The 27,455-nt window shown below is 45.6% G+C and overlaps 1 protein-coding gene across 1 annotated transcript; it reads right to left on the bottom strand.

The window, feature by feature from the left end:
* Positions 1-602: 602 nt before the first annotated feature.
* On the bottom strand, positions 603-27,455 carry LOC112973983 (alpha-2-macroglobulin-like protein 1). The gene is made up of 36 exons (XM_026082468.1): positions 27,379-27,455; positions 26,592-26,775; positions 25,444-25,606; positions 25,027-25,079; positions 24,739-24,756; positions 24,071-24,230; positions 23,393-23,477; positions 22,348-22,462; positions 20,909-21,023; positions 20,376-20,485; positions 19,692-19,859; positions 19,073-19,303; positions 18,110-18,173; positions 17,174-17,319; positions 16,012-16,161; positions 15,456-15,572; positions 14,652-14,799; positions 14,078-14,195; positions 12,181-12,406; positions 11,924-12,050; positions 11,502-11,623; positions 10,913-10,967; positions 10,146-10,229; positions 9,562-9,738; positions 9,287-9,368; positions 8,766-8,922; positions 8,472-8,546; positions 4,889-5,051; positions 4,014-4,228; positions 3,587-3,802; positions 2,953-3,077; positions 2,462-2,552; positions 1,955-2,023; positions 1,624-1,726; positions 1,490-1,531; positions 603-808 (listed from the first exon to the last, which is right to left on the bottom strand). The coding sequence occupies exons 1-35, from the start codon at positions 27,435-27,437 to the stop codon at positions 1,491-1,493; spliced, it is 4,332 nt and encodes a 1,443-aa protein (XP_025938253.1). The 5' UTR covers positions 27,438-27,455; the 3' UTR covers positions 603-808; position 1,490.

Below are 27,455 nucleotides of genomic sequence, written 5' to 3' on the forward strand. Positions count from 1 at the left end.
TACAAAGAGGATCCCAGAGAAGGTGTCCTCTGAAGGTAGATGAGCTAAAACAAGAGCAAAGAGAAAAAGGCAACCCCACACCCCCACTTTGGCTTTTACCTCTGCTCAGACAACTTCTGGAAAGATGCAGCTTCACAGAAGCTGCAGAAACTGGAATCACTCCCCTCTCTCTCTCCGTGCTAAGAGGACAGAAGCTAAACTGTGAGACATACAGAAGGGTGGATTCACCCTTACGGTAATGCAAACTACAGAATCAACCAATACTTATTGCTTAGCTACATCTGTGCTAGATGGCAGTAGATGATGCTCAGTAGGATCAGCCTCCAAGCAGGACTGGGGTCCACATCCTATACTGGTGACTGCACAATGCTGCTGGAGTGGAATTCAGTGCTGGGAGAAGTGAATGCCAGGTGCATGGTTCAGTTACACTGTCTCTATAACAGTTTGCTTCTGCACTCTCCTCCAAGGTAACTCCTCTGTTATGGAGCCCAAACACATACCACAGTACCCAGACTCATGATTTATATTTTGTTTTCATTCTTTTTACAAGCAGGAAAATCTCTGGATTAAAACAATCAGAATTAATCAGACACCCAAATAAATTCACCACAAAATATTCCGTCAGGATAAGGAACAAGGCTTGGGCTAGGTTTAATCCTGAAATCCAACTTGAGATCTGCCCCAGCACCAATATCCCAAGCCCACTGAGGCATGACTTTCCAGGAGGCACATGCCCCATCATCCCAGAAGCAACAATGCAGCAGCCCTGCTGATCTGGGGCATCTCCCACTACTGGGATCCCTGTGGGCTGAAACAGAGAACAGTAAGAGAGCAGACCAGATGCTTTGAGGAATGAGGGCAGGGAGAGGGAGTATCCCAGAGAGAAAATAATGTAACCCAAATGATTAACTCTGGGATGCGAACAGCTTGGGAGCCCAGGCCCTCACTAAGGACTCTCAAGGAAAGTGTTTATCTGGTTTGATCAAGTGTCTTTGTTATATCTCAGCCTCTCCCCAAGAAGAGGTGAAACTCTCCATAGCCAAATTGCATAAGCTTAAACTAGGACCATGAATTCTGCTTGGAAGTTCTTCCAGAACAGTACAAACTGCCTATAAGCACTGTCACTCCGTTGGTAGGCAGACCCATGCACTATACCAGCCCAGACATCCCTGTGGAGAATCCCAGAAAGAGCACATGACTTTTCACAGCAAGGACACAGGGTAATCGCTTCATGTCTGGCCTACCGGGCAATCCAGCAAAGATGACACTACAAAGTCCAGAAAACAGAGGGCAGAGAGTAAAGTCCCTGGAGGCCTAAGGAATTCCAGTGCAGTCCTAGATGAAGGGAACATGCTGAATCAGAGATACACAGGGCTCCCCTGAGGCAGGAAGAGATGGCTGGGTTGTAGAGGAAACTTCATGAAGCTGCTAGGTCTGTACAGGGGTTGAGGAAGGGAACAGCAAAAATCTTGGTGGGGCTCACACCTACCTCAGCTGCAGAAAACATTATAATCAGCCAGGGCCTGCTCCTCTGTAACAGGACAGGAGAGACCTAAGTTACCCTTGCATGGAGCCAAGCACAAAGTCCCAGCCAGCCCTAATGCCCCATGGTTCCACACTCACCTGGATGGTAGTAGTCATAGACCCTGACATGCCCTGGCTTCAGGTTGGTCACCCCAATCTCCTGTTCCAGATGCAGGACATATATCTCAGACTTATGGCTCAGCTGGAGAAGGGCAAATGACAGTTCACTTAGGAGCTGTGTCCATTATTCCTCACCTAAATTTGATCCTAAACATAGGCAGTAACAACTCTGTGGAGTCAAAGACAGGACTTCAAGATGAATCTTGAATAGCCTACAATCCCCCCTGCTATCCCAGCCCTGGATTCTCCACACAGCTCTGCTAATGTCCTCCACTCCTGTCCTGCAGCTTCTCTAACAGCACACACATACCTTGTCCAAGTAGATGGCAACACCTGCTTGGGTTTCCTCAGTTCTTCTCACAAGATGCCAGTGCTGCAACTAGGACAGGAGAGCAGAGGAAGGAACTAACTTGGGTCTTTTGGAAAGGCAAGTGTGAGACATCCCAGCAAGGTTTATCTAAGCCTGAATGGGCAGGTTCTCATCCACTCATTTCCATACTTATGTTGGGCTCTCACCCCTTCCAGGCTGAGTTTCCTGCAGGGTCACTCAGCTCCTGCAGGACTCAAGGACAGGAACATAACCTAGATAGCTGTCAAGAATTTGCTGAGCCAGTTGGGCCAGAAGGATTACCATCCTCAAGGCACAAGAAAGGAGTTGACAATAAATGTTCATGTTTAGTTCAGTGTCAGAGGGGAAGAGATGGTGAGATTGCTCAAGAGAGAGCCAGACAACTCCTTTCTACATAACCCCTCTCTCCCTTGGGGCATGAATGGTCCCACTGACACCACATGATTATCCTGATTCCAGGCTTCTTACAGATGTCCTAGATCCTGCAGCCAGGATGAACCCAGACAGAAGGGAGACCTCCACAATCACCATGTTGGAAGTAGCTCTGTTCCCAGTGTAGCTGGGGAAGAAAATCAAATAGTCAAGAGGGTCCCTCCCAGCTCCTCCTTCCCTCCACCACCATATCATGTGTGCAGGACCTTGAGCCAGGCAGCCCAGCTAGGACCAGGGCCAAAGCAGCCACACTCCCTCTCACAAGGGACAGAAGATGGCTGCACTGCTCTGAGCACCCCCAATCTGAGCTGACTACTACTCCTCTCCCTAGCAAGAATCAAACCCCTTAGAAACTCTTCCCCAAAGATGCCTGTATCTTTCTTTCCCACCCCTTCCATCTGCAAATTCACCCTCTGGACCTTCTGCCCAAAGTGTCTGGTGCCTCCATTGCAGCCAATAAGCCCCCCCTCAGCTCTCCAGCCATGCCTGGTCTTCCTTCCCAACTGGGGCTGTGTCTTTGGAGTCACCTGACATTGACATAGACAGTAACAGAGTGTATATCATCCTTGGTGCAATTGACTGGCTTGGTTTCCACTCTCAAGGCAAAGGATGTGGAGGCCTGTGGGGAGGGCGTGTTGTACCTCAGCACCATCTGCAGGGAGAGATAAAGATAGAGAATAAGACATGGATAATTAGTTCAATATCACCTATCATACCTCTTCACTGACTATGCTAACCTTTAAGCTAGGCACCACAGACAGTTACTGGATAAACCATACACAATGAACAGGACTAACACTCCTTCCAGTACCAGAAATAAAGATCCCTCAGAATGGAAAACTTCCATGATCCTTCCAGCTGCGGTTCCTTCTCCTCTCCCTTCTGCTTGAAACTAGTCAGGCACACAGCACTGGAACCACTATGCAAGATTTCCATTCACCAATACCCTGGGAGCCATGGTAGCATCAGTGTCCTCACATTTGGACACACTGTATCTCAGAGTCTCCCATGCCATGCAGGCTTATTGCAGTGTGGACAGGCTGGGACTGAAGCCTAGTTAAAGCACATTTCCTTGTATGTAGTTGCAAGGGAGACTCTTATTTGATAAGATAATGAGCAATAGGCTGACATAGCACAGTCTGCAGTAAGGGGGCAACCTACCCGGGTAAAGACGCAACAGCTGCCATGGGCCTGCACAGAGAACTTTCCTGGGATTTCTGTCAGTGCCACCTCCTGCACCAATAGCCGGTTCTGATGGGAGATTTGGAACTTCCTCCCAAAGCCTCTTTGGGACTTCACCCTCACTTCTGCAACCCCTTTCGTGCTGTATGTCAGTGCTGCATACTTGGCCAAGGCCTGCAGAGCGACTACTGTGTCCTGAAGAAGAAACAATTCCATGTTTGCACATTTGCCTTTTTAGGACAGATCTGCAGCTCTGAGACCAAAAGACACTTGAACTCGCCCTTCTGAGGATCTCTGTGCACAAGGACCTTTTCCTCAAAGCATTCACACTGTTAACAATCACATTTGCAAAGATCCTGCAGAGATTCTTTCTCAAGCAATACCACCTTACCCAACCCTGTGTTACCTGTGTTGAGGCAAACCCTCCATATGCATTCTGCTGCCTGTTGAGCCAGGCCACAATGCCGGACGCTGTGATGAGATCAGCCCCTGTGACATTTGGCTTGGAGAGCAGAGCCAAGAGGACGTAGGCTGTCAACTCCACATCTACAGAAAGTGGCTGTGACCAAGGGCTAGTGCTGGGTGCCTTGGATGGGGTCTGACTCCAATGGATCTGCCCACCTGAAAAAGGAAGAGCGTGGATAACACTGAGGACTATCAGAAAAGAAATCCTCAGGCCTAGGAGGCACAGTGGCTAGAGTGCACGCAGACGATTGAGTAAATACTTCTTGGCTATATACATCACTGAGTGAACCCCAATCCCATGTATGCAGTATCTATTCTGCAATACCCAGCACTCCATATTACATACTAAAGACCCATTTTTCGAGGTGATGATCAAAAACTAATATGCCAATAATCTGTATACACAGTAACTCCCAGACATCTCACTCCTCCACTATCTTCTTTGTCAGGCCTGCTAGCTACCTGTTACTAGCTAGCTACGCACTAGCTAGTCCTGAGGGTCAGGCACTACAAGAGGTGGGGTAGCTTGCCTACTGCTCTGGCACTTTGCAATCCTGCATGAGAAACCCCACTTTTCTCAGGGCCCAGCCTCCACTTCAGGAACCCAAAAAGGGCTAGAGATTTGAAATAAATCAGTGCCCACACCACAGTACTGCCACCACGTACCTTAAGTTTGCAGACTGGTTTTCTGAAACACCAGACAGGAATTAAGACCAAGGGGTAAGGCTATGGTCCTTTCAGTCTGTGTGTGACCAAGGCCTCATAAAGGCTAACTGTCCCTTCTCTGATGTTCACCTGGCACTGAGGCTCCCATACCTGCTCTGATTGCCTTTTGATCAAGTATAGCGAGTAGTTCTTGCGTGCGATGAGTGTCCTTAGCCAGGGCAAAGGTGTAGGCCAGCAGGGCCTGTGTGTAAGTGCTGGTAGTTTTGGGAAGAGAAGGAGTGATACAGCCCAGAGCCTTGCGCACCACTTTGCTCTACAGAGAACACATACATTGACATTGGTCACTCAGATACATATACATGTGGCAGGCAAACTCAAGGTACACAAGCAAAAGCATGCATTAGCATATGTTGACATAGAAAGCACCTCCTACATTTAATCGTGTGTCTCAGTGGGGTCGAGCCTGCACTCTTCCCTTTATTTCACTGCAGCACCACTAAGCAACGTGTCTCCAGCTCTATGCTGAAAGTGCTTGACAGAGATCCCCTGGCTACCTCTTCTTAGCTGGTCACAGGCTTCAGCAGTGCTCTGTCAGTGAAATGAACCCTCTTACTGCTGAAACATCACCACCACATCTTACTTTCCCAGTCAGAATATAACAAAAGCAACAACAAACAATTCCAAATGCTTATACCTAGCCTGGTAACCAGGATTACTGTGTTTAATTTACTTCTACAGTGCCTTACAAGGTCACTTGGATTTTCCAGTTTCCTTGGAACATCAGTACGTTGTTAGCAGGAGGGGGTAAATCCACTGGTCTCAGCAGCATTGTGTTCCAGCATTCAGCTATACTGTTCCGAGCATGAGCCAAAGGCTCACAGTGGTTGCCCCATCTTTGTGCATCTCCAGCACTTTGTGGTCCCCCTCTTCCAGGGGCCTCTTTTCAAGTACAGTGAGGATCAAACAAGGGCTACATTTAAAATTTATTCTGACACGTGACATGCTCCTCACCTCTTTCCCTTCTAGAAGGGAGAAAAGGTAATGTCTCTGTCTTCTGGGTGCTTTCTAGACAGTGGAGTAGTACTGCTGGATGCAGCCACTGATTCCCAGAGATGCTCATTGTATCTACACATGAAGTACCAGAAGTTCCCAGGATCAGACTGTGGCTTTTTTGTTTGCTCTCTTCTGGTAAAACAAAGCAGGATAGCTAAACTAAGCTCCTGTCATTTAAAAAAATCCCAGTTTTCTGCTGCTAAATGTAGTATCTACAAGTAGCACAGCAATGTTTGTATTCTGTAAATAACTAGAGCTAAGAATGGATTAGAGCAAGTCTGTGGCATTTGTTCAGGGGCTCCCTTATTATTTTATTTCTTAAATCATTTTCCCAGATGGTTAAAATGGAGGTAACAGCACTGGTCTTTATACAACCACCAAAATTCTAGTGAAAACAGTTGAATTACCAGCTATGAAGTGCCAACTATTATCATACATCTTAATACCTTGTCTAGGATCAGTCTGATATGTATTATTACCCTTTTGGCTCTCATGAAATTAACACAAGAACTGACAGTGGCACTCTAGTGGAAGTGTTTTCACACTTACTGCACTCATTGTAGTGTTGACAGTAGCAGTCCCACTTGTATACTGCACAGAACTGTACCCTGTGAGCAGTCATGCGCCAGCTAAGGAACTGCTTCTCTATAACATGCTATTTTTTCCCAGCCAACATAAACAATATAGTTTGTTCCAAGGGATCAATTTCCAGCATGGGGTGGGGGTGGAGGCTTCTTTGAGTCTGTCTTGATTTTTGTCATACAAAGCATACCTTAATATAAATTTATTCAGGACTGTATAAAACATCTCCAGCCTTTTTCCAATATTTCTATACCTAAATGACTTTCATGAATCTTCTAAGTATGCTGTAGGGGAAAGTAAGTTCTGTTCTGAACCATACTGAGCACATTAACCTCTGGAGGACATCCTCAAACTCTTTCTCAGGATTTTGACCTCCAGAGATTGTGTATTCTTCGTAAAACCATTTATAATCCAATCAGTGAAACTTCCTGGGTGCTATAACAGGTTTTATCTTTTCCACTTTATCTACCCACAGATCTGGGGCCAAGATGACCACTGTAAGACATGTTTTAATAAACTGCTTGTCTGTCATTACTTGTGACTGCCTTTTCATTGTCATGAACATTTTATCTGAAAACAATGGTCTTTGCGTGTGTGTCCAACTGAATAACTGTCTGGTTACTTTCAGACCAACAATTTCTTTAACTTCTGCTGTAAAAAAGTGTTCCTCACTCCATGGACAATTCTTTCTGAGATAAAAATACTCTTGTCAACTTTTCTGCAGCATGAGGAATTCCATGATGTCTCCTACCTTGTGGTAGCTTAGGTTTTCTAACATCACAAAGATCAGAACACTGGTCAGCCTCTGTGGATTCACTCTGGACACAGCAGCTTCCACTGATTCATCATGCAAACTGCTCTGAGGTTCTGTTTGTCTTCCTTTGGGGGATATTTCTCATGGATCTGGAGCACAATTTGGTTTCTTCTCAGGAACTCTCTGCTTTCCTTCTCAAATTACAAAACCAGCTTTAAAGATCTATTACAAACTCTTCTTTAGTTTTGTTTTTGCACTACCAGGATGAAAGTCCTTGTCCTTGTGTTTCACTCTGCTATGGAGCATAATACATGTCAAATATCTGTGATCCAGTTTCATAAAAAGCCTCCTTCATTCAAGTCAGCTGAAACTCAGACACTTCACAGAATCACTAAATCAAATAATTCAAGTCTGGAGGGACCTCAGGAGGTCTCCAATCCAACCTCTTGCTCAGAGCAGGGTCGGTTATGAGATCAGACTAGGTTGTTCAGAGAGATATCCTGTTGGGTCTTGAAAACCTCCAAGGATGGAGATTGCTAAACCTCTCTAAGTGACCTGTTCCAACACTTGATTGTCCTTATGGTGAAAAAAGGTGATCTAAAGGATGTCTGTTGTGAGGAAGAAGGTTAATTTCTAGCTGTCTCCCTTTCTTCTATGCCCATTGCTTGCAACCACAATGAAAAGCACTGCTCTTTCACTTACTCTTCATATTTCCAAAAAATTTTGCTTCTCAATGTCTTTAGCATTTTAGTTGATTATATTTTTTAATTGCTAGTACCACAGAGTCTAGTAATTAGTTATTATCCTCAGCACTTGTAAGAGGTCCCCCTCGTTATTATTTGGGTATGCAATTCCAATTTCCCTTTGTTCATAATATGTACCTCTCTGCAGCCCTCCTTCCCCAGATTTCCACTGTCTGGTAAGTAAACCACATTAAAATTTTATTATGTCTATTTATTTGGCTGCAAGAGCAGCCATGCCCACTTCTGCTCCCAAACAAATCACTGCTATCTGTGTATAGTGCTGTGTATAGAGCATGGGGGAGCAAGGCACAGTGGGGAGGAAACAGGAATTAGCAAGGTCTGGGACACAGGCATGCTGTCTAACCATGAACTCCAACAGTTCCTAGTAGCCTAACCCTACCTTCTCTCCCCTGCCAGCAATGCCCTCCCCAAGGGATAGTTGAGGCCTTTTCCTGAGAAATGATAAGTCCTTCCTCCCCCACCCCATCACTTTGTTCATGAACCTCTCCAGGATGCTCTGTTGTGGGCCTCAGTGTCCCCATTGAGGTCTTCAGGATTCAGATCTGAAGGCAAGAGCATGGGAAAGAATCCCAATATTTACCTTTGGTGTCTCTCCTGTCTCTAAGTATGCAGCAGTGATATAGGCAGCCAAGGGAACTTCTCCATCCACACCTCCCTGCATAAATATAAACATATGCAAAACATGCATAAATATCCAAAAAGCTGGGAAGGGTAATACACAAAGGCCTGAAGCTTTTCAGCAAAGGTCCCACCATTCCCTGGCTTATTCGCATGCAAAAGAGAAGAACAACACACAAAACTGAACTAAAAAAATTGCTGGTACACTTGGCAAGAACCGCTTTGAGTATGTCCTTGAAGGTGCTCTGATCCCTACCTTCATGGTTGTATGGAAAAGTTGGCCCACATTTCTGAAGCAACCATTGGGAAGCTGATGGAGCTCCAGCCAGGTGAGAGCAGCTTGGATGCCCCTGTTGTCCAGGAAGATGTATGGTTTGGCTTGGTCAAAGCATTTGACCACAAATGCAGTCAGCCTGGTTGGGGAGAGAACAGAAAAAAAGGCATGTGAGAGGGAACACAAGCAGAATGAGATAGAATGAATGAGAAAGAGAGGGAAGAATAAGCAGAAAGAAAGAATCTACAGAGAAATTGAGAAAGAGGAAGAAAACCGTGAGTTTCAAACTGATAGGTGTCTTCTCTCCTACTGTAGTGTTATTCCTAATTTGCCTGTCCAGTGTCACCCTTCATCCCAAGGATAGTTGCACACCCCTGGAGTGCAACTGTAAAGCATTTGAAACACTTTGGGTCCAATATGACAAAAAGGATTCAATGCAGGAAGCTGCTCGCCCTGCACGCTGTCAGACAGCAGGTATTGGGGAGAGAGAACCCAGGGCTTACCAAGTATTACCATACTCATCCCTGGTACCAAATTCGCTGTAGGAACCATCAGGGTGTTGATACTGCAGCTGTATCTGGTACCCTAGGAAGTAGAACAGGACATTAGTACTCAGACCTCAGAATGGTATTTGCAAGGAGATCACAGGGCAGGGAATTGGGGGTGTTAACATTATAAGTGGTAGAGTACCCTGGGGGAAGGGGAGTATGCACCAGGGGTTATTAGTAGGGTGAACACAGAGGGAGGTAGAGGAGGAAGACAGGCCTGAAATCCTTGCCATTGCTCAGGAATCTTGTAGCCCTCTCCTTGATCTCTGGGGTCAGCTGCCTTGTCTTCTCCAGGTACTGCAGCACATAGACAATGGGGGCAAACAGCACCATGTTCTGCTCCCCACAGCCATGGGGCATCTGTACCAGGTGGTCTAGGTTCTGCAGTGCTGTCCCCATGAGGTCACCTGGAACAGAGAGTAGGCACCCTGATCACTTGCTGGGCCAGGCAGTTGGCTATTCACCTCTGGCAATCTGTGACCAGTTCCTGGTAGTGCACCAGGCAACACAGCCCCAGCACAGCAAAGCAGGCACAGCCCTGTCCAGTCAGCTTATCAGCTCTGCTGTGCCCTACATATCAGCTGTAGACATTCCCATCCTGCCAGGGGAAGCCGTTAAAAAGAATGACCTCTCCCCTGTTACATGTTTTAGCCCATCTGAAACCAGGAAACACAGTCACATAAATGGGAGACAAAAGGCAGTGGAGCCTCAGAAATCTTGGAAAGGGTTTGGGGGGTTCTGGGTTTGGGCTTTCCTAGGGCTAAACTCAGATATACAGGATTTGGAAAGGTATTATCAAAGCTGAATTCCTTACCAGTGACCGAGATGGTGGCTCTAACTGAACCTTCAATGACCTTTAGAGGCAACATCAGGGACACAGACTCCTGTGCTGGATTCCCTGATACCAGAAGGGGCAAGGTGTGCGGGGAGGACAGAAAGAAAGAGATTTTGATAAAAACAGCTTTCAAAATCCCCAGAATCTCTCTGTTCATGACTGTTGGGTGTTAATATCCCATTTTCCTGTCACAGAAGTTCCAGATCACCCCACAAATTCTGTCCCATCTCACCCTCAGCTTCCTCTGTCCACCTCATCATGACTGCACTGTCCTATCAGCCTTCCTTCTCAAGAAGGTGAGAGGATCTTCTAGAAAACCTCTGTGGCCAAAGGCACCTTCCTGCTTTTCTGTACATAAGTTACTGCATTTCATTTCAGATTTCAGTTGCAGGGATATGTCCTCTCCATGCTCCTAGTGCTCTCAAAATCTGCCATATACCATAAACTTCAAGACAGCAGCAGAAATCCAAAGTCACATCCTCCAACCTGGCCATGTTCAGTAGTCTGGCTTCATTTCCACAGGTGGAAAGACCTCAGGCTGTCACATTAGTATCAGGAATGTTTATGCTAAAGGATTGGATCCCCTTGTTCTAACCAGGAGAAGCTCCTGGTGGCATCGGAATTAGAGTATGCCTCTGTAGTTTGACCAGTTTGACAGAGGAAATATTCCAACAAGTGGAAAGACCCAGGAGGTAGCTAGCCAGGGAGAAAGGGAATGAGCACACTAAAAGGGGAAAATTATCTACCTTTTTGGGGACACAGGATGGAGCTGTGAGCCTTCTCTACCAACACTCCCTCTGGCTGTTGGAGCATATAAAAGTAACATTAATGAGCAGACAGGAGAGAAGCAGAATTACATGTGGATTAGAAATAGGTATGGACAAAACCCTGGTTCAGGCTCAATCACCAGCTGGAGTAATGTCTCTGTCACATAAAAATTAAAATTATTGACAATTATTTTAATTCCAGATAAGAAAACAATATGTATTTTCAGAATAACCTGAATTCTGAATGTATGTGGAACAGATGGTTTAAGATTCAGTGGAGAGCTGAGGAGGCTCAGCTGAGGAGGGAGGACATGAAAGAGGGTATGTATTTAAAGTTTTCCATTTAGAAGCCTGACCACAAGCAGAAGAATGGAGGATGGCATGAAGCAGAGGATAACCCCATACCTCCCACATCCATCAGCCCTCACAGCTGGGCCCAGATCAGGCCTTGAGTCTCTAATTACATGCCTTGAATAGCAAGGGGCAACTCCCAAAATTAACCTGCACACCATCTGGGGATTGCACAAAGCCCACTTGTAGATCCAGGTAACAGAAGAGCTTGTCTGACCCGGACTAGAAGTAGTTTGATGATTGTATCTTTCTGTCCTTGGGCTGGGACAAATGGTATCTCTTTGCCACAGAGCTCTTTGGTGGCCACCGCCTCTGTGCTCAGGGTGATGTTCATTAGCCCTGAAAATAAAGAAACATTTAGTGCAGCAAATATCTTATAAGAAAGTGTTTTCCATTAATACAATTGAAGTCACCTGTGGGCAGCAAAAAATTGGATCAGAGACCTAGATATGGGAGGTTCTATACCTCTTACCACAGAGTTATGAGTATTTAAGTCTTTAGAATGAATGCAAACTAGTACCCTCAAGTTAACAAGACACACACCCCAGTTCCTTCACTTCGTGCCAGCTCTTACAAAGCATCTCCACCTTGGCCCCATGCCTTCCCAACTCCACCACCCCAATTCCCTGTTATCCTCACCCAGTTGCTTAGCTGTGACACTCCATTGAAATGTCTTAGCTTCATTGGCACACAAGCAGCTGCTGTAGACACAGCCTTTGCATGGCTTCAGCTGGAAGTGTGTGGACTCCTCTAAGGTCACTTGGATCTGAAGGGGCAGCAGGGATGGCAGATGGTGACAAGACACATCTCACCTTTCCTAAAATAGGCCATGGACCTTAGCCATTTCCTACCCACCTATACCCTGCTTTCCTTGCAGAGCCTCTGGTAGGGCTCACCTTCATGCACCGCTGCAAGTAGTTGAAGACTGCGGCCTTCAACATGAAGGTCTCCCACTGGATCACAGAAGATGGCAGTGTGAGCTCCACAAGAAAGGGCTTGAAAACAAGCAGGCTGGAGGTTGGTGCAAGTCCAAAGCCGTGACGCCCTATGCAGAACATCCCTGCCTTCCATTCTGTGACGGTGTCAGGCACAGTTACAGTGATATTCTTGTTCCCGCTGGGACTGAGGAGAAGTGGATAGTAATAGAAACGTTTAACAGAATCCCACTCTATGCAGCAGCAGATCTGCACCCTTCTCCCCAGTACATCCAGTTTGCTAACCTAATTCAGAATTCTACTGAACTTGTAGCCCTCAGAACACAGAAAAAGCTCCCAGAGACACATTATTCAGCCGAATTAAATGTGCCAATACACACCATCCCATGAGCAGCTGAGGGGAGAAATATTCACAGTATTTCACCTATTTCAGATGTCCAATTTAGGCAGCTCAGTTCCACCCCAGCCTCAGATGCTTATATCAACAGAGCAACAATTTGACAGGGTGTTACCAGCCTGGAAGATGCCATCAGTCATATTCATCACTTTCCTCAGACAGCACTTGCCCTTTGTACATCTAAAAATGCTTTACAGCTGTCAGCAGTTTTATTTTTCTTGGCCCAGGGATAAAGAACCAGGAAAGAGAAGAGCAACAGGACTCTGCCAAGACCAGCAGAACTTAGCAGAAGGGACTAGATTAAAGTCCAATATGAAGACAGGGCAGAGACTTGGCTTAAAGTGCCTGTGCCCAGATCACAGCTTCTGAAAGCACCAGACTGTTCCATGGCTGCTACCACAGCAGAAATTAAAGCAGCCCTCGCTAAAGTTAATGATATTTGTCTCCAATAATGGGAAGCATTTACTTTCCCCTAAAGAATCCATTTGCCAGGCACATGCAATCAGTGATATCAGTGATATCTTTGGTTGCTCTGATCAGGCTGGAGGACAAATTGTGTAGGAGATATCTTCCGGTAGTCAGTGGGTGAAAAGATGGATGTAGATGGAATTACAAGGGAGGTAAGGGGGGGGGGTGTCTCACCTGAGCAGATGCCAAACAAGAAATTCTTAAAAAATTCTTAAAAAGTCAGAAGTGAAAAATCTCCAAAGGTCCCTCTCCTGAGGCTCAGTGGAAAATGGCCTCCCACAGCAGCACTTTGCTCCCTCTCCTCTGTGATTCACTGCACACCCTTCCTATTTTGAAAACACCTGTTTGAAAAACAGTTTGCTTCCTGCTCACATAGGGAATCTTGGAGGTATAGGGAGCAGCAAGGAGGAAGGGCAGCAGAAATGCTGGATAGAAACTCCTTCTCTGGGACAAAAAGCACATACAAGCCATCTAGAATTCACCCCATGTTGCCCTGTCAGTGTTTCATCTCATACCCCCTCCAGGCCCAAGTACCTTCTCTCCTGCACTGGTCCCTCCCTCAAGGGACCCTGTCCACTCACTGAGGCTTCAGGCTTTCTGTCAGGACAGAATTCACAGTCCTGTGACAGGCTGCCGTATGGATCAGCTTCTCTTACATCCCAGGATACATCCCATATGCCCAGTTTCAGAACTGCTGGCCCACAGGGCTACTACAAACTGACTACAGACAGTAAACCAAACCTTTTCACTACACCACACCTGCTTTCCTATAAACGCATGCAGCCCGCTCCCATGAATGGATACTACTTTTGTATGATCATCTAGGAAAGAAAAATGCACTGGATGCAGATATCAGCTCTAATGAGAAACAGCCTGATAGTAATAAGCCCTATGACATGTGTCCTTAGGTGTTTTTCTCAGCAGCTTATAGTCTAAACCAATCCAGGCAACACTAAGCCACTCACACTAAGCCCCTCTGCTCAATTTACTTACTCCACAGAATACAAATCCCATATCCACGTTTCTGGGAAATACTTGTGAACTTTCTCTTCAGCTTGAGAAACAGGCAAATACTTAGTGGGCTGATAGGTAGTTGTTGTCAGATGCCCAGCTGGAAATAACAAAGACTCAGTTAGCACAAGATCCTCAGGTCCTAGTTTAGAGCAGATGAGCTCCAGCTCAGCTGAGGTTGCTCAGGATGCAGGTCATCCAATCAGCTCATGAGAAGCACTGCACTGGAACCTAAGGTGCTAGTCTAAAGTTTAAAATCGCGTGCCTCATTTGATAGGACTCAGGTGCTTTGGGACTTACTTGTGTTTGTAGGCACTGCAGGAAGGGCAAATATTCCCTCATCTCAAAGATGAGATTTGGGCTCTGGGCAACTCACTAACATTTCAGAGCTGGAAGCCATTAGTCCCAGACAGCCTCATGTTTAGAGACAGGAAACATTTTCTCTCCTCCATTTGCAAATACAGCAACTATTGCTTCTCGTCTCACACACAGGACTGCTTTCCCCTGAAAGACTGAGCATCCCATATATAAGAAAGAACAGTTGGCAAGTGCTTACTGTTATATGCTTTATAGGGCTGGGCAAACATTAATATGGGCCTGGAAATAAACATCCCTGTTCCCTTCAGCATAGTTGTTGATTGAGTAGTTAGACACACTCTTGGTTTCTTGATATTGGTGTTGGACAGAATTTTCAACCCCATTTCCTACAGAAAAAAAGAAAGAATTGATGCACCAGAAGCTTGTCCTCCCCTCCTCGCCCTTTACCCTATGGCTTCCTGTTCCCTCATACAGTGGGGACTCAGCTGTCCTTCTGGCTTGATAAGTTATGCTCTTGCTTCAGTTAAGAAGGAATCATTTAGATCCTCGGCAATGGGCAAACAAGGCTTCCTGAGTTAATTTATCTGTCCTGAGTCAGACAAATTTATTCTTTTTCAAACACAAAGTCATTTAGATACTAGGTCTTATCAGCCTGCACAGTGCAATTCCTACTTATTTTTTTATATTTATTTATTTACTTTTATATATATATAAATATTTATTTATATATTTAATTATATAATTAATCCTGGGCAATCCAAATCTCTCATCCTATGGAGATTAAATATATGTGAAACTGAATTAAAGTAACCAATAATACATGGCATCCTGAATCATCCAACCAATGTGCAGTAACCATACAACAAGTTTCTTCTTGGTCAACAATTTCAAGTAGCTTATTCAAGGAACAAGTGAGTTTTAAGTGTCTAAACTGGACCTGTTCCCTATAACATCTGTAATGCCATCCCTAGGATATTGGTAAAGTCAGGGGATCACACTTCTCTCAATTCATGGATTACCCCAACCAGTCAACCATTATTACCCTGAATGCTGTAAACACATCAGGCTGATCAGAATCTGAGAACCCACACAAATGATCATCTTCAGACACTTGGCGAGGATACCTGGAGTTATAAACAGATGGGAACAGCCCATAGATCTGGGAAAGCAAGAAAGAGCAAACTACCAGTCAGTGAAAATAAAACCTGGCATTCACTTTCTCTAGTACATCCAAATCTGAATTGTTCCTGGCTGCCGCGTATGAAAGCATGCCAGAAAGCACAGACTCACAGTCACTCTTCTCTGGTTCTCCTCTGAGAGAGCCAGCATGACTTGCTGAACTGAGCATGAGATCAGACAACAGAACCTGAGCATAGATTTGTCACTGAGTGACCTTGAGCCTCTTTCCTAACACATGTCCCCTAACCCTCACTCATGCCACAGTGAGAGCAATACTGATCCCTCTTGGCAGTGCTTTGAGTTCTTTGGGAGATAAGTACTGCACAGATGCAATAGCCTCTCCCTCTCTCTCTCTCCCTCTCTCTCCATCTTCATGTTAATATAATGGAAGGAGAAGAAGTCAGAGCAGGTTCACTCACCATGGAGTTGCTGAGCTCTTTTTCTGGCTTTAGTAGAAGAACACTCTGATCCACAGCCCTGACAGCACACATGGAGCCAGGAGCTGCCAGCAGGTGGAGACTGACCTCTGAATTAGGAAGGGTCTCATCCTTTGAGAAGCCCAGCTCCACCTGGAAGGGAATAACATATAAATGCAAGTGAGCCAGGCAGAACACAAGTGAGATCTCTGCTGTTGGCCATTCTACCACCTCCTGAGCAGGGAGAGGTCCTACATGAAGAGCGTTTCCAAGGACCCAAAGAATCTTCTAAGGATCCTCAGGAGTATTTAAGAAAACATAGGTTGGAGTTCTAAAAGGAAAGATGACACATCACATGAAAGACAGAGAGGGAAACAACTATCACCAGTGCAATGCAACTAACAATACTGGAGATATTACTGAGTCAGAACACAGCACTTTCTCTACCCAGCAAACCAGCCAGCCACCCCCACAGCCTTCTTTCTGCTCCTTTTGGAGTCCCAGATCAAAAACAGGCCTAATCTTTATCTCAAGACTCTTTGCGAGTTTGGTCTCAGTTTCCTGAAGCACTACTTGTTCTTGTTTGAATATGGCTGTCCACGGCAGATATACAGCTGTGAAGCAAGGCTGATTCCAGTCCTCAGAAGTTAGTCTTTGGAATGCAAAGCACAGCCAAGGAAGCAGATTCCCAGAGATTTCACAATGACCACAAAAGTTCAGCCCTTTCTGAATGGCTGGTAAAATCTACTTCCATCAGCCATTCACAGCTGTCTGTCCAGCATCAAATACCAGCAAGTCCAAGTGCCTGCTGAAGCAGTAGAGCAGCCCTGAGCTGTCCCAGGAGTCACACTAGTGCACTGAGTATGCCGGACTGTGATCCTGCTGGGTTGTACTTGCTATACAGGCCTACAGAGATGGATATACACAACAATTCTCTGCCTTTCCCAGACATTGCAGCAGCCCCCACAATGTTCAGCACATGCTTGCTCCCTACATTACAGCACTCTTCACCATTCACATAGTGCAGTCTACCTGACACAGCACACCACACAGTATAAGCCACACAGAACTACACATATTAAGTATTCTTCACAGTCTCTTCATTGATTGCAGCAGACACACGCACCTTCACACATTTAGTCATATCCTCAGACATGACTCCTACCTTATTTCTGAAACACATGGAGACACTGAAGACAGCAGAATCAGCGATGATTTTTCCATTAGGGAAGATGACATAAACCACAAGTGTTGGAGCTGGAGCATAGTTCGAGTCAAAGGTAAGAGGAATGGAGAAGAAGCCTTTCAGCACTAGATGGATGGGAGAGGGAAGGAGAGAAAGTAGTTTTGGTAATGGAAAGGGACTCTGATCAGCTTTTGCCATCATTCTGTATGTGCCTGTTTTAATTCCTTTCCTCAGGTCTTTCAGATCCAAGGAGATTTCTGGAGATCACTGAAACAATCAGCATGTCTCTGGACCTGCTATTCAAGATCAGCAGAAGAATCTTCCTGGTTTTATTCACTGCCTCAAGGAGATGAAACAGCTCTTTGGAGTTCCAGCTTAGCTCCACAAAGTGTGAGAGTCTCGGACATCATTCAGAGCCTCCCATCACCAAAAACCTCCCATCCTATCACCCAATAAAAAGGTGTCCCAAAGCACTTTTAGGTAAAGAAAGGAGAGATGGAGAAGCAGAAGACAGTGAGTCAACACCCATCAAGATGATAAGCTGCAGCATCCTAACTACTCAAAGGTTATTTGGAAACACAACTGCAAATCAAAGGAGGAAGGTTTGAAAGAGGGTAAGTCTGGGGCTTCATGTCCCTTGCAGGGGCAACAAAAGAAGACTTCTTTGAAAACAAAGGCAACAGAGGTTGAACCTATAGGTTGGGAAATGCTGAGTGTTGACCTCTCAGTGCCAAGCAGCGCCAAGCAAAAGGCTAAGGGAAACATGCAAACTAGAAACACAAACTGCTCTGATCCAATAGAAAAAGGAGGAGCCATTTCAGCATTGCAAAGAGGCTTATACCACGTATCCAAGTAAGCAGGGATGTCACAGAACAGTGAGTGCTTGCTAGACACGAAACAGGGGAGTGCACTTACTTCTTGGCAGCCCAACCCAAACAGTCTTCTGACCTGCATGAACTATCCCGCCTTTCCCCATGACCTAGGGAAAAAGAGGGAAAGAGAAGGGAATGCCAGTCACATGGTCTTTGAAATCACTATGCAGACCAAACTGTCCCTGAACTTGGAAATTAAATGGAGGGAAGAGAAGAGAGAGGAAATACAGAGGTTAACTCACTTTCAGGGAGCAGAGAAAGCTCAGGAGATCAAGGGATTAGGACATAAAGATCTTCTTTTAAAAGGCACTAACTCTGGTATATGCAAAAGTCCTATGAAATGACTGATGATCTTTGGGGGAAGTTCTTCACATGGTCCAGTTCCTATTAACACTAGCCCACATAGTGAGTGAAGCAAAACCTATAATAAATGGATTTGACATCAGTCATCTTGGTGCAGAGGGATTGAATACACCTTTTGAGATCTCTTGGCTACTGAATGGGCTTTGTTAAATACAGGGCTGGGATCCACTGGCAGAGAGCAGCGCATATGAAGTGCTACTGCACAGGCATAGTAGGGTGCCTGCATACCAGGGCTAGTGCCTGAAACATTTCTATTCATCTGCCATCAGCCCCAAAGGGAGATGGAGAACAGCTGCTCAGGCATTGAATGTTCCCCAAATAGCTAAAAGCTCTTGCACCCATGAATATCCCTGGTCTATCACTGCTCCTGGGGTAGATAGCTGCTGCTGCAGCAGCAACAAATACCACTTGGGGAAGGACAGGTGAGGCACATACCTGCTCTGAACCTGGGCAGAGCCCAAGAGAAGGATGCTGCCTTTCCTGCTATCACTGCAGCCCAAAACCAGAATCCAGCCCCACCATGGCTGAGAATGAGCTACCTTTCCTGGGCTGAGACAAATTTATTGAATATTAGGCTTGAATCTGTAGGGGATGCTGCTCTTCTGTCTTAAGCTGACCCACCAGCACTTCCCCAGAAACTCACAAAGTAGGAGAAAATGACACGCTTAGGCCCATGTTCCAGATCTTCCTGGTAAATTCTGAAGTCCACCTGGACAGCCTGCTTTTTACCACAGGTTATCATTTCTGGCACACGGACAATAGTGAGAAAACTCCTGCTGGTGCTGTAGAATGGACGTATGAAATGAGTGGCTCTCTGGTAATTCAAATCAACTGTTCCAGGCTTTATATCAGAATCTTGATGCAGGACACTTGCCTGGTGAGACCAAAAAAATACCAAAAAAAAACAAAAAAAAAATCCAGTTAAGCTCTAGTTAAGCATTTCAGCTGGGGAATGAGAACCAAGATCAGATATTCCCAGGCTGCAGATCACCCTAGCTGTGGCTTGGTAGGAAGCTCAGGACAGGGCTGAGCAACACCATCACACAGGTCTCTGTGTGAAGAGCTCATGGGGAGAGCAACTGAGATCCAGAGAATAAGGTTTCAGGAGAAGTTGAGATCCAGAACATGCTGAGGTGTTTCAGGTTTGAATTATGGTCCTTCAAGAGGGCAAAGTGGAGATGTCAGTAGGGCAGTAACTAGCTCCAAGATGCATGCTTATCCCTGCCTTGCACAGTCAGTGAGACAGACCCTTCCTCACCCACCTCCAGGGAGGCTGAAGTACTGTTCCAAGCAGTCGTGTTCAGGCTAAATGAAGCTGTCCCAGAGTCCCCAGTGATGTACTCTTGCTGAAACTGCTGCTCACCATAGTTTTCTATGAGGAGGACTTTTTTGTACTTCAGTGACTTGCCTTGGTAATCGATGACTTTAATCTGAGAACACCGTGGGGAAAGAGAGGAACCCAGAAGAGTCTAATCAGTGGCTGGAATATCCTACTTCCCCAAGTCAATAGCAGCATTTCCAAGGTCAGCAAGGTCACCTTTCCAGCACTAACAGTATTATCAACATTGCTACTGGTCACCTCCTATATTTAACTTATGTTACCCTGTTAATTCATCTGTGTGATCTAAGTGTGATGAAACTCCCATACTCATGAGACAACCCCACCCCTCCCCAGCAGAAGGCCTCCCAGCTGCTGAAATTCCAAATGATTGGCATTTACACCACACATATGTGTCCTCCTATTACCTACTCCCTCAAAGTTTATTTGGCAAATGACAGTCTTGTTTTTTTTTTCTCACTTTTGATGATTCAAGATTTTTTTCTGGGAGTCATGCCCTCTCAAGGCCTTGACTGGAGGTGGAGCACAACAAGACATTGTTAGATAATGGTCACTGTGAACACATTGCTCTTGCTCTCTTCTCCAAAGGGCTGTAGCTGAGAATTACCTTCCCCCTGTACATCTCTCCAGCGTGGTAGTAAGAATTCACATCCTCAAACAAGGCCATCCCACCAATCTTGGAGATGAGTAATTTGTGGGAAGCGTTGACCTGTATCTCTGAGTGAAAGCAAAAAGACAGAAACGTAAGAGAGGGAGCTAGGAAACCAAGCACACTCAGCCATTACCCTGTAGAATGACCCATTGGTAATAATGCTGTGCACGTTTGGCTGCAGACACATTTCATACCAGGGAGATGTTTTGCCCAGGACTCTGGGTATCTGCTATTCCTCCCAGTTGCTTCTAGCCCTTAGAAAGGTCCCTAAGTGTCACTGCATGAAACTGGACCACAGGCACTCAGAGTGAGAGGGTCATGCCTTCAGGCATCAGTGGCTCTGTCCATATCTGTGTTAGATTGCAGGCCTCAATGGGCTTAGAGAGCCAGTCCCAGAGCCCTTGCTAGCCTGAAAGTCTGTGGTGTTCCTGATAAGATCTGTGCATCTTCACATGCTTTTTCTCAGCCCCTAGAACATTTCCACTTACCTGTGCCATTCTCCACCAGTGAGGCCTCTACAAGTATGCTGTCCTGATAGTACCAGAAATCTTGGCTAAAGGAGGACAGAATCACACTTGTGAAGAAACAACCCATCTTGTCTGTCTGCAAATACAGAGGGAGAGAGGAAACAAAGTCTGCACAAGGCAATTATGTTAGAAATTACCCAAAGGTGAGAGAAATAGTAGCACAAAATTCCTGCTCACAAGGGGTTTGCCTACTCTGTAAAGGACCCTGTAAGAGCTAATCTGGCTCAGAGACTACTGCTGCACCCACAGGTTGATATGCCTCTGCCACCCATCTGTGCCAGGTCACAACATGACACAGCCTCAGAGAGATGTGGGGGTGGAGGGGAGCTCTCTTCCTCCCCTCTGAGGACTCCTCATACTAATTCTTTTTGCCTTTTTTGTGCAGTTTCACAGAACTCTGTTATTTCTCTCCCTCAACGGGTGAGAAGAACTTGCATGAAGTACCCATTTAAAAAGACATAGGAAAGTGGCCCCTCCAAGGAGCCAAAACACCACAAGAAACACAGTCCAGTGCACAGAGAAAACAAAAATATTTTTATTCCTTAACCCTTTCCAGGGTGCACCTTATTACACTAGCAGATATACAGGTCAGAGCCATTCCTTTTTTAAAACAGCAGTTATTCCTTGAGACAAGGGGCTCTGCTGAGAAAATAAACACTAGACCAAAGACATCAAGATCCAGCTTCCCCCAAAAGATTCAGGTAAGTGGTCAAACTGCCAACCACAACAGAGGCCTACTGTGAAGTGAAACAGAAAATGAAACAAGAGAATGGGGAAGGATGAAGCCTGAGCACCAAAGAAAGATGCAAATCTCACACTCTGATAGTCTTGTGATGTTGTTATTTTGGGGGTTAGCTGCTGTCTGGGGATACAGGACCTGACCCTTCTCCGCAAAGCAAACAGCAAGAGTGAAGCTCTAAGCAGATTGTACAGAATCTATGACATTTCTGTCTTTGGCCAGAACAAGGTCTCCTGGAGTGTCACATGGGTTTGGGAGGTGAGGATGGGTCACTGGCTTTTGTGTGCAACAGAGGAATCAGCACCACCAGGATGCTGCCCTCAGAAGAGAAAGGCTTCTTTGAAGAAGTGTGGTTTTTTGCTCTGGTCCTGGGCTTCCTGATATTATTATAGGTTGAATTAAATAAGCTGCAACTCAGTAGGAAAATAACAGAGGGTACAGATAGCAGTCAGGAATGTTGAACAGGCACATGATACACACCAAGTCATAGTCGTCAGACAGTTACTAAAAGGCAGCACCAGTAGGCTCCATGGCCAAGCAGCCAAAACCATGGGGCAACATCACTATTTTTTCAGCTGAAGCTTCCCGAATTGTCTTGCCTCACCCTGGGGCTGAGCATAAATGTCACTGAATGGGACTCAGCTCCTGCTAAGTAGCTCACCTGGTTGTTGAATTCCTGACAGAGATCAGGTTTTGAAGTATTGTACAAGAATGGGGCTATCTTCTGACAAAGGCTCACATGAACCATCCCCTGGATGCCTTTCCCATAGGTGTATCTGTTTGGGAGAGAAGGGGAAGGAAGAGACATTCGCATACAGTGAGAGAACACAGGGGCTTGGTTTGCATATCTCCAGAAACAATTTATTCATGGATATTCACAATCTAGCACAAGAGTGGCAGCTGTATAGCAAGCACAAGAACCCTGAAGCACTAAACAGGGTCAGGCTTGGAAACTGTAATGATGGGAGAACTTCAAATTAAATATCACAGCTGTATGATATGTTTCGACTTCCCAGAGCTCCCCCAGTGCCCTTTCCCATTATCTTTGTCTATCTGTTTAGGTCCATGGTATGGTATCCAAGAGCTTTGTGATAAAATTAGTGCCAAACTAATCTATTCTGAGAAACAGGAGTGTTGTAGGTGCTGACCTAGTGCAGAGTGCTACACTTTCAGTCAGCATCAACTGTGATACTCCCAGGATATGCTGAAGGCATCATGCTATAAGCAGAAGCATGGGTGTTTCATTAAGAACATGCATTTACTGTTAAGGCTGTTAAGCCTAGCGCTGTCCTTAGACTGTAACGAGGGCAATTACTTTTTGCCTCTCTGTAGTTTCCCCTAGAGCATAATTTGGAAAGGCTACCCTTCATTTCCCATGAATTTGTTCTGCAGTGAGATGAACCCCAAACATCTGCCATGTTCTGCCCCACATAAGGCTGCTTGTCAAAGGTTAAGCTGTTCCTCCATCTCGTCTGTAGAGACTTCTGGGATATTTTTAGAGTAGGGACATTACAGTAACAGAATGATGCTCTCAAGAATGTTCATGTTACATCAGGGTGCTGAAACACCTGCCTTGGAAGATTCTGGCCTCATGTAACTGAACTGTAGTAAATTTTCCCCGAGATTGACAGTTTTACATGACTAGCTTATGCTCATCTTAGGGCAGAAATTAACACAGGGCCCATCTCTCTAAGCAGAATCCTCACCTGCCACAAACACGGAGCGGGAAGGTTTTATCCAATGCATAAATCTGAACTGGCCCCTCAAAGATCACTTCAAATTTTGGCAGCCCTGGAAGGAAAAGACAGAGAACTGTAAGAAAAAATGTCCATGGACAGCCTGTCCAGAGAATTAACATGAAGACAGACTGTGGTGGAACAAGAGACAGGAAATGGAGGGGGAAGGTGGTGATAAGAAGGGGAAAGGGAAGGTTGCCATTGGTTCTCTTAGAGATTTGTCTGCAGTCCTTGGTTGATTGCCCCTTCCCAAACTAAAACCCAAACATGTCCATGACCCTCCACTTCCTTCTGAGAAATCAGCCTCCCAGTGCAGTTAATTAGGGGATGAAAGAGAAGTGGGATGGTACTGCACTTCTGATTTTCTTGAAAAGCCAATTCTTATGGCCTTGTCTTGTCTGACACAGAGATCTGCAGAAGTCAGTTGTATCAAAGCTCTAGGGCCATGCACAACACTCCTCCTACACACTGACCCAAGGTCCAAAAGTGGTCACTCTTCTGAACCTCAGTTCAGACTCTTTTCTGTAACAGATGTTATTACTTTTCCCATCTGCTCCTGGGATGGTTATCTTGGGATAACTATCCTGTTTCCTGGATCAAAGTATGAGTTCTTCTTTGCAGTTCGGATATACTCTCCCCCACTCATACCGTACTCCTGAACGGAGAAGCTGCCGTATGCTTTCCCTTTGGTTACATTGATGACATATGTCCCCAGCAGAGGCTCATCAGTTAGCTGGAAAGACAGATCTGCAATGCCATCTTGGGGCATCACATCCAGCCACTGTCCTATCCGGTTGTTCTTAGGGTCCTACACCCACAAAAGAAAGGAAGAAGCAGTTGTTCTCCAGCATCTTCATGATCCAGACCGCATAGAAACCTCATTTCAGGATTTCAGTGCTGCAGAATATCAAGTTCTATAGCTAAGTTTCAGTATAGTCTAGTCAAGAAATGTTGAAGACAATGTAATGCTAGATTCTTCTCCCAGCATTTTGTTTTCCTTCTACACTTCTCTAAATTCTGATCTCAAGAAATGATCCTTTACAATTCTAACCTCTCATCATAAATGTCTAAACTGATCTCATATCTATAGTCTTGCAAGTCTGGAAAAACTCACATTTATATTGAAGCAACCGAGAACATAACTTCATGTAAGTCTTACATAAGACACAGAAGCTGTAGGGAGCATGTTAATTTAAGAAAACTTGAAGTTCTACCAGTCCAGTCAGAGGTCTAAATTCTACCAGGATTAGAATATGAATAGTACAATAAAATGGCTGCAATCAATCAAAATAACACTATATTTCAGCATCACTCACCTGGAGAAACAGGGAAAACTGGGGAGAAAAAAGGGCAAAAACATTAGAAGAGAGAAAAATATGCCAGCAACACACACAACACACTTCAGACAACTTTGCCATTTTTCTGAGTTATCACCTCTTACTCTGGCTGCTACTTTCCTCTGGACAGTCATCAGGCCTGGCCCAGGGGTGGATGTGGGGGGTAAGGAAAAGTTGGAACTGTGGCAGAGGAGCAGGAAAGATAGGGAGTAGGATCTAAGCATGGACTAGGGTAGCCTCTTCTATAGCCCCCTAGGTCTGGCTTACCGAGTCATTAAGTCCAATGAAGTCCTGGTCCAGAGTCACGATACGAAATTTCACTGAAGGCAAGAAAATCAGGGAATATATTGAACTGACCATATCAGATCTCAGTCCTTCCCTGCACACTTCTGCTCTGCCTTTGTCCCCTGGTTCTATCTCCATTCTACACATGTGTTTGTGGTAACACCTGACATGGACATTCACACATGTAAGATGCCATGGACAGTGACCTACAGCCTCCTGCAACTTCACAGTCACCACAAGCTGGATGTCACAAACACTGAGACCATCACTGCACAAGAGACACCTTTTCAAAGCCTTCTGCAAGGACTGTTCATGAATCTCAAGCTACAGCAGTCTCTCCATGAAGTGTTATTAGGGCTCAGTGTCTAGGCTGTGCCTGCTCCCATCTACAGCTCTCACCTGTCTGCCCTGGTTGATAGATGGGCTTGTCCGTCTGAATGAAAGTGCCACGGTTTGCCTTGCGGATCAGGACCTTTTTCTTCTCCTCAATACTGACCTCTTGGCCTGTGATGGTCAGAATTACAGTGGCAATTTCCTCCGTGCCATCAACTGGAGGTGCAACCTATACAGACAGAGGAGAGCATGCAGCCCCCAAGTAATGTTCTGAGGGCCTTGAGCTGAAATTCAGGGTAAGGTGGAAGTGGAAGAGCTAGCCAATCTCTCCTCTCATGTCCCAGGATATCCCTTCCAATATCCAGACCCAGATCACATCCAGCTCTCACTCAGTCAACACTATACCCTACACTATAGCAGCAGACCCTGCAGGTCATGGACTCCATCCCTCTTCCCACTGGCTCAGGAATTTTGCTTCTAGGGACAAGGAGGTGACTGAAACCTTTGGTTCTCCAGACCGGGCGAGGAAGATGGGCAGGTGCCAGAAAGGTGGGAGATAGTAGCACAGAGTGATAGGAGAGAAATCAGTCCGTAATATAGCCTCAAATGTTAGGCCTTCAGGACTTACCCAGCATGTATGAGTAAGAAAGCCAGATTACAAGGCCAGAGCAAACCACAGTTTTTTCCTGACTCCAGCAGCCTCAGCATAGAAAATATTGTGTAATAGAAGGGTTATTGCTTAGGCAAGCCTGCCTTATCTTACATCTTAGTTAAATTCTCACCAACTATGAATCAGCTCTAAGATTCTGTTTATAAATAACAAGCACATTCATTCCCATCCAACTGCTCTTGTTGCTGTCTCTGGAGAGAGAGACATCATTTCCCCAAGCTTAGCTATGGAGCTATGTAAGTCCCTCACAGAAGAGCCAAAGCTACTTCATCTGGTCTGAAACAGAGGAAGAAGAAAAAGGTAGGTTCTTCTTGTGTATCCAGAAGGATGGTAGAGTTTAACAAATGAAATTAAAAGTTAGATTCAGAGGACTTCAGTGTTGACCAAGGGATGCTGTGCTGGGCTACCTGTTCATAGGTACCACCCACTCTCCTCCTAGCAGTCTCACTCCAAGGCAAAGTGGAACCTGGCTGGGAGAAAACTACAGAGTATTTACAGTTCTTGAAGAGAGAATCAACAACGGCATTTGCCTAGGATGGCTCACCCAGAACTTAGTGCACATGAAGGTCTTCTCCTTCTGGATGGTTTCTTGCACTAACAAATCACGTCCTGCAGAGCGCTCCAGGACCAGATTCACTTGAAGTTTTGCTTCATAACAGGTGATATGGAGGCAGGCAACTTGGGTGGATGGGTAGCGGAGATCTGCAGGGACCACCACCAGGTAATGTCTGGGGCAGGGGGAGAAGAAGACACCAGCAGTGACATTAATGTGAGGGCTCAGAGATGCAAAAGAGGTTCCCAGCTGCACAGTCCCCAGCAGTCCACCACTGGAGAATTCCTCAGCACTGTGCCAAGACTGCAGTCAATATTCAAAAGCAAGTGATCCCACTGAGAGGACTGCTTCACTGCTTACTTGAGAAATAGTTCCTGCTTGATTACAGCCCTGTGTGCTATTCAACCCCTTTACTTTAGTCATCTCCAGAACTCCCCAAAATAATCCCTCAGTGTCTGCAGTCTTCAGGTAGAGTTGGCCTCATAGCTTGCAGTCTAGATACCAGTGATATGATCTGGCATGGCAATTGGAGAAACAAATATACCTGAGCTTAAGCTCTGATGTGGAAGCCTCCCCTCCTTCCTCCTCTCAAAAAGGCTTCTATTTAAACTCACAGGAGTTGATCTAAGGCATGGGAGGCAAGGTAAGAGACTTAGCTGCTCTTTGGGCTGATCTGATACGGCAGGAAGCAGGATAGCTGACTGCATGGAATGTGGTCTATCTACCTAGACTGATGCCTTTATGAAGGAGACTAAAACAGAAGTTCAGCATCACTCACAGTTGGTGAAAAGCAGCTGCAAGGTGGAGCAGAAAGCTCAGGAGGATGACTATCCACATCCTTGGGGGGTCTTGCTG

This window comes from Apteryx rowi, unplaced genomic scaffold (assembly GCF_003343035.1).
Source record: "Apteryx rowi isolate R43461 unplaced genomic scaffold, aptRow1 scaffold_578, whole genome shotgun sequence".
Classification (NCBI taxonomy): domain Eukaryota; kingdom Metazoa; phylum Chordata; class Aves; order Apterygiformes; family Apterygidae; genus Apteryx; species Apteryx rowi.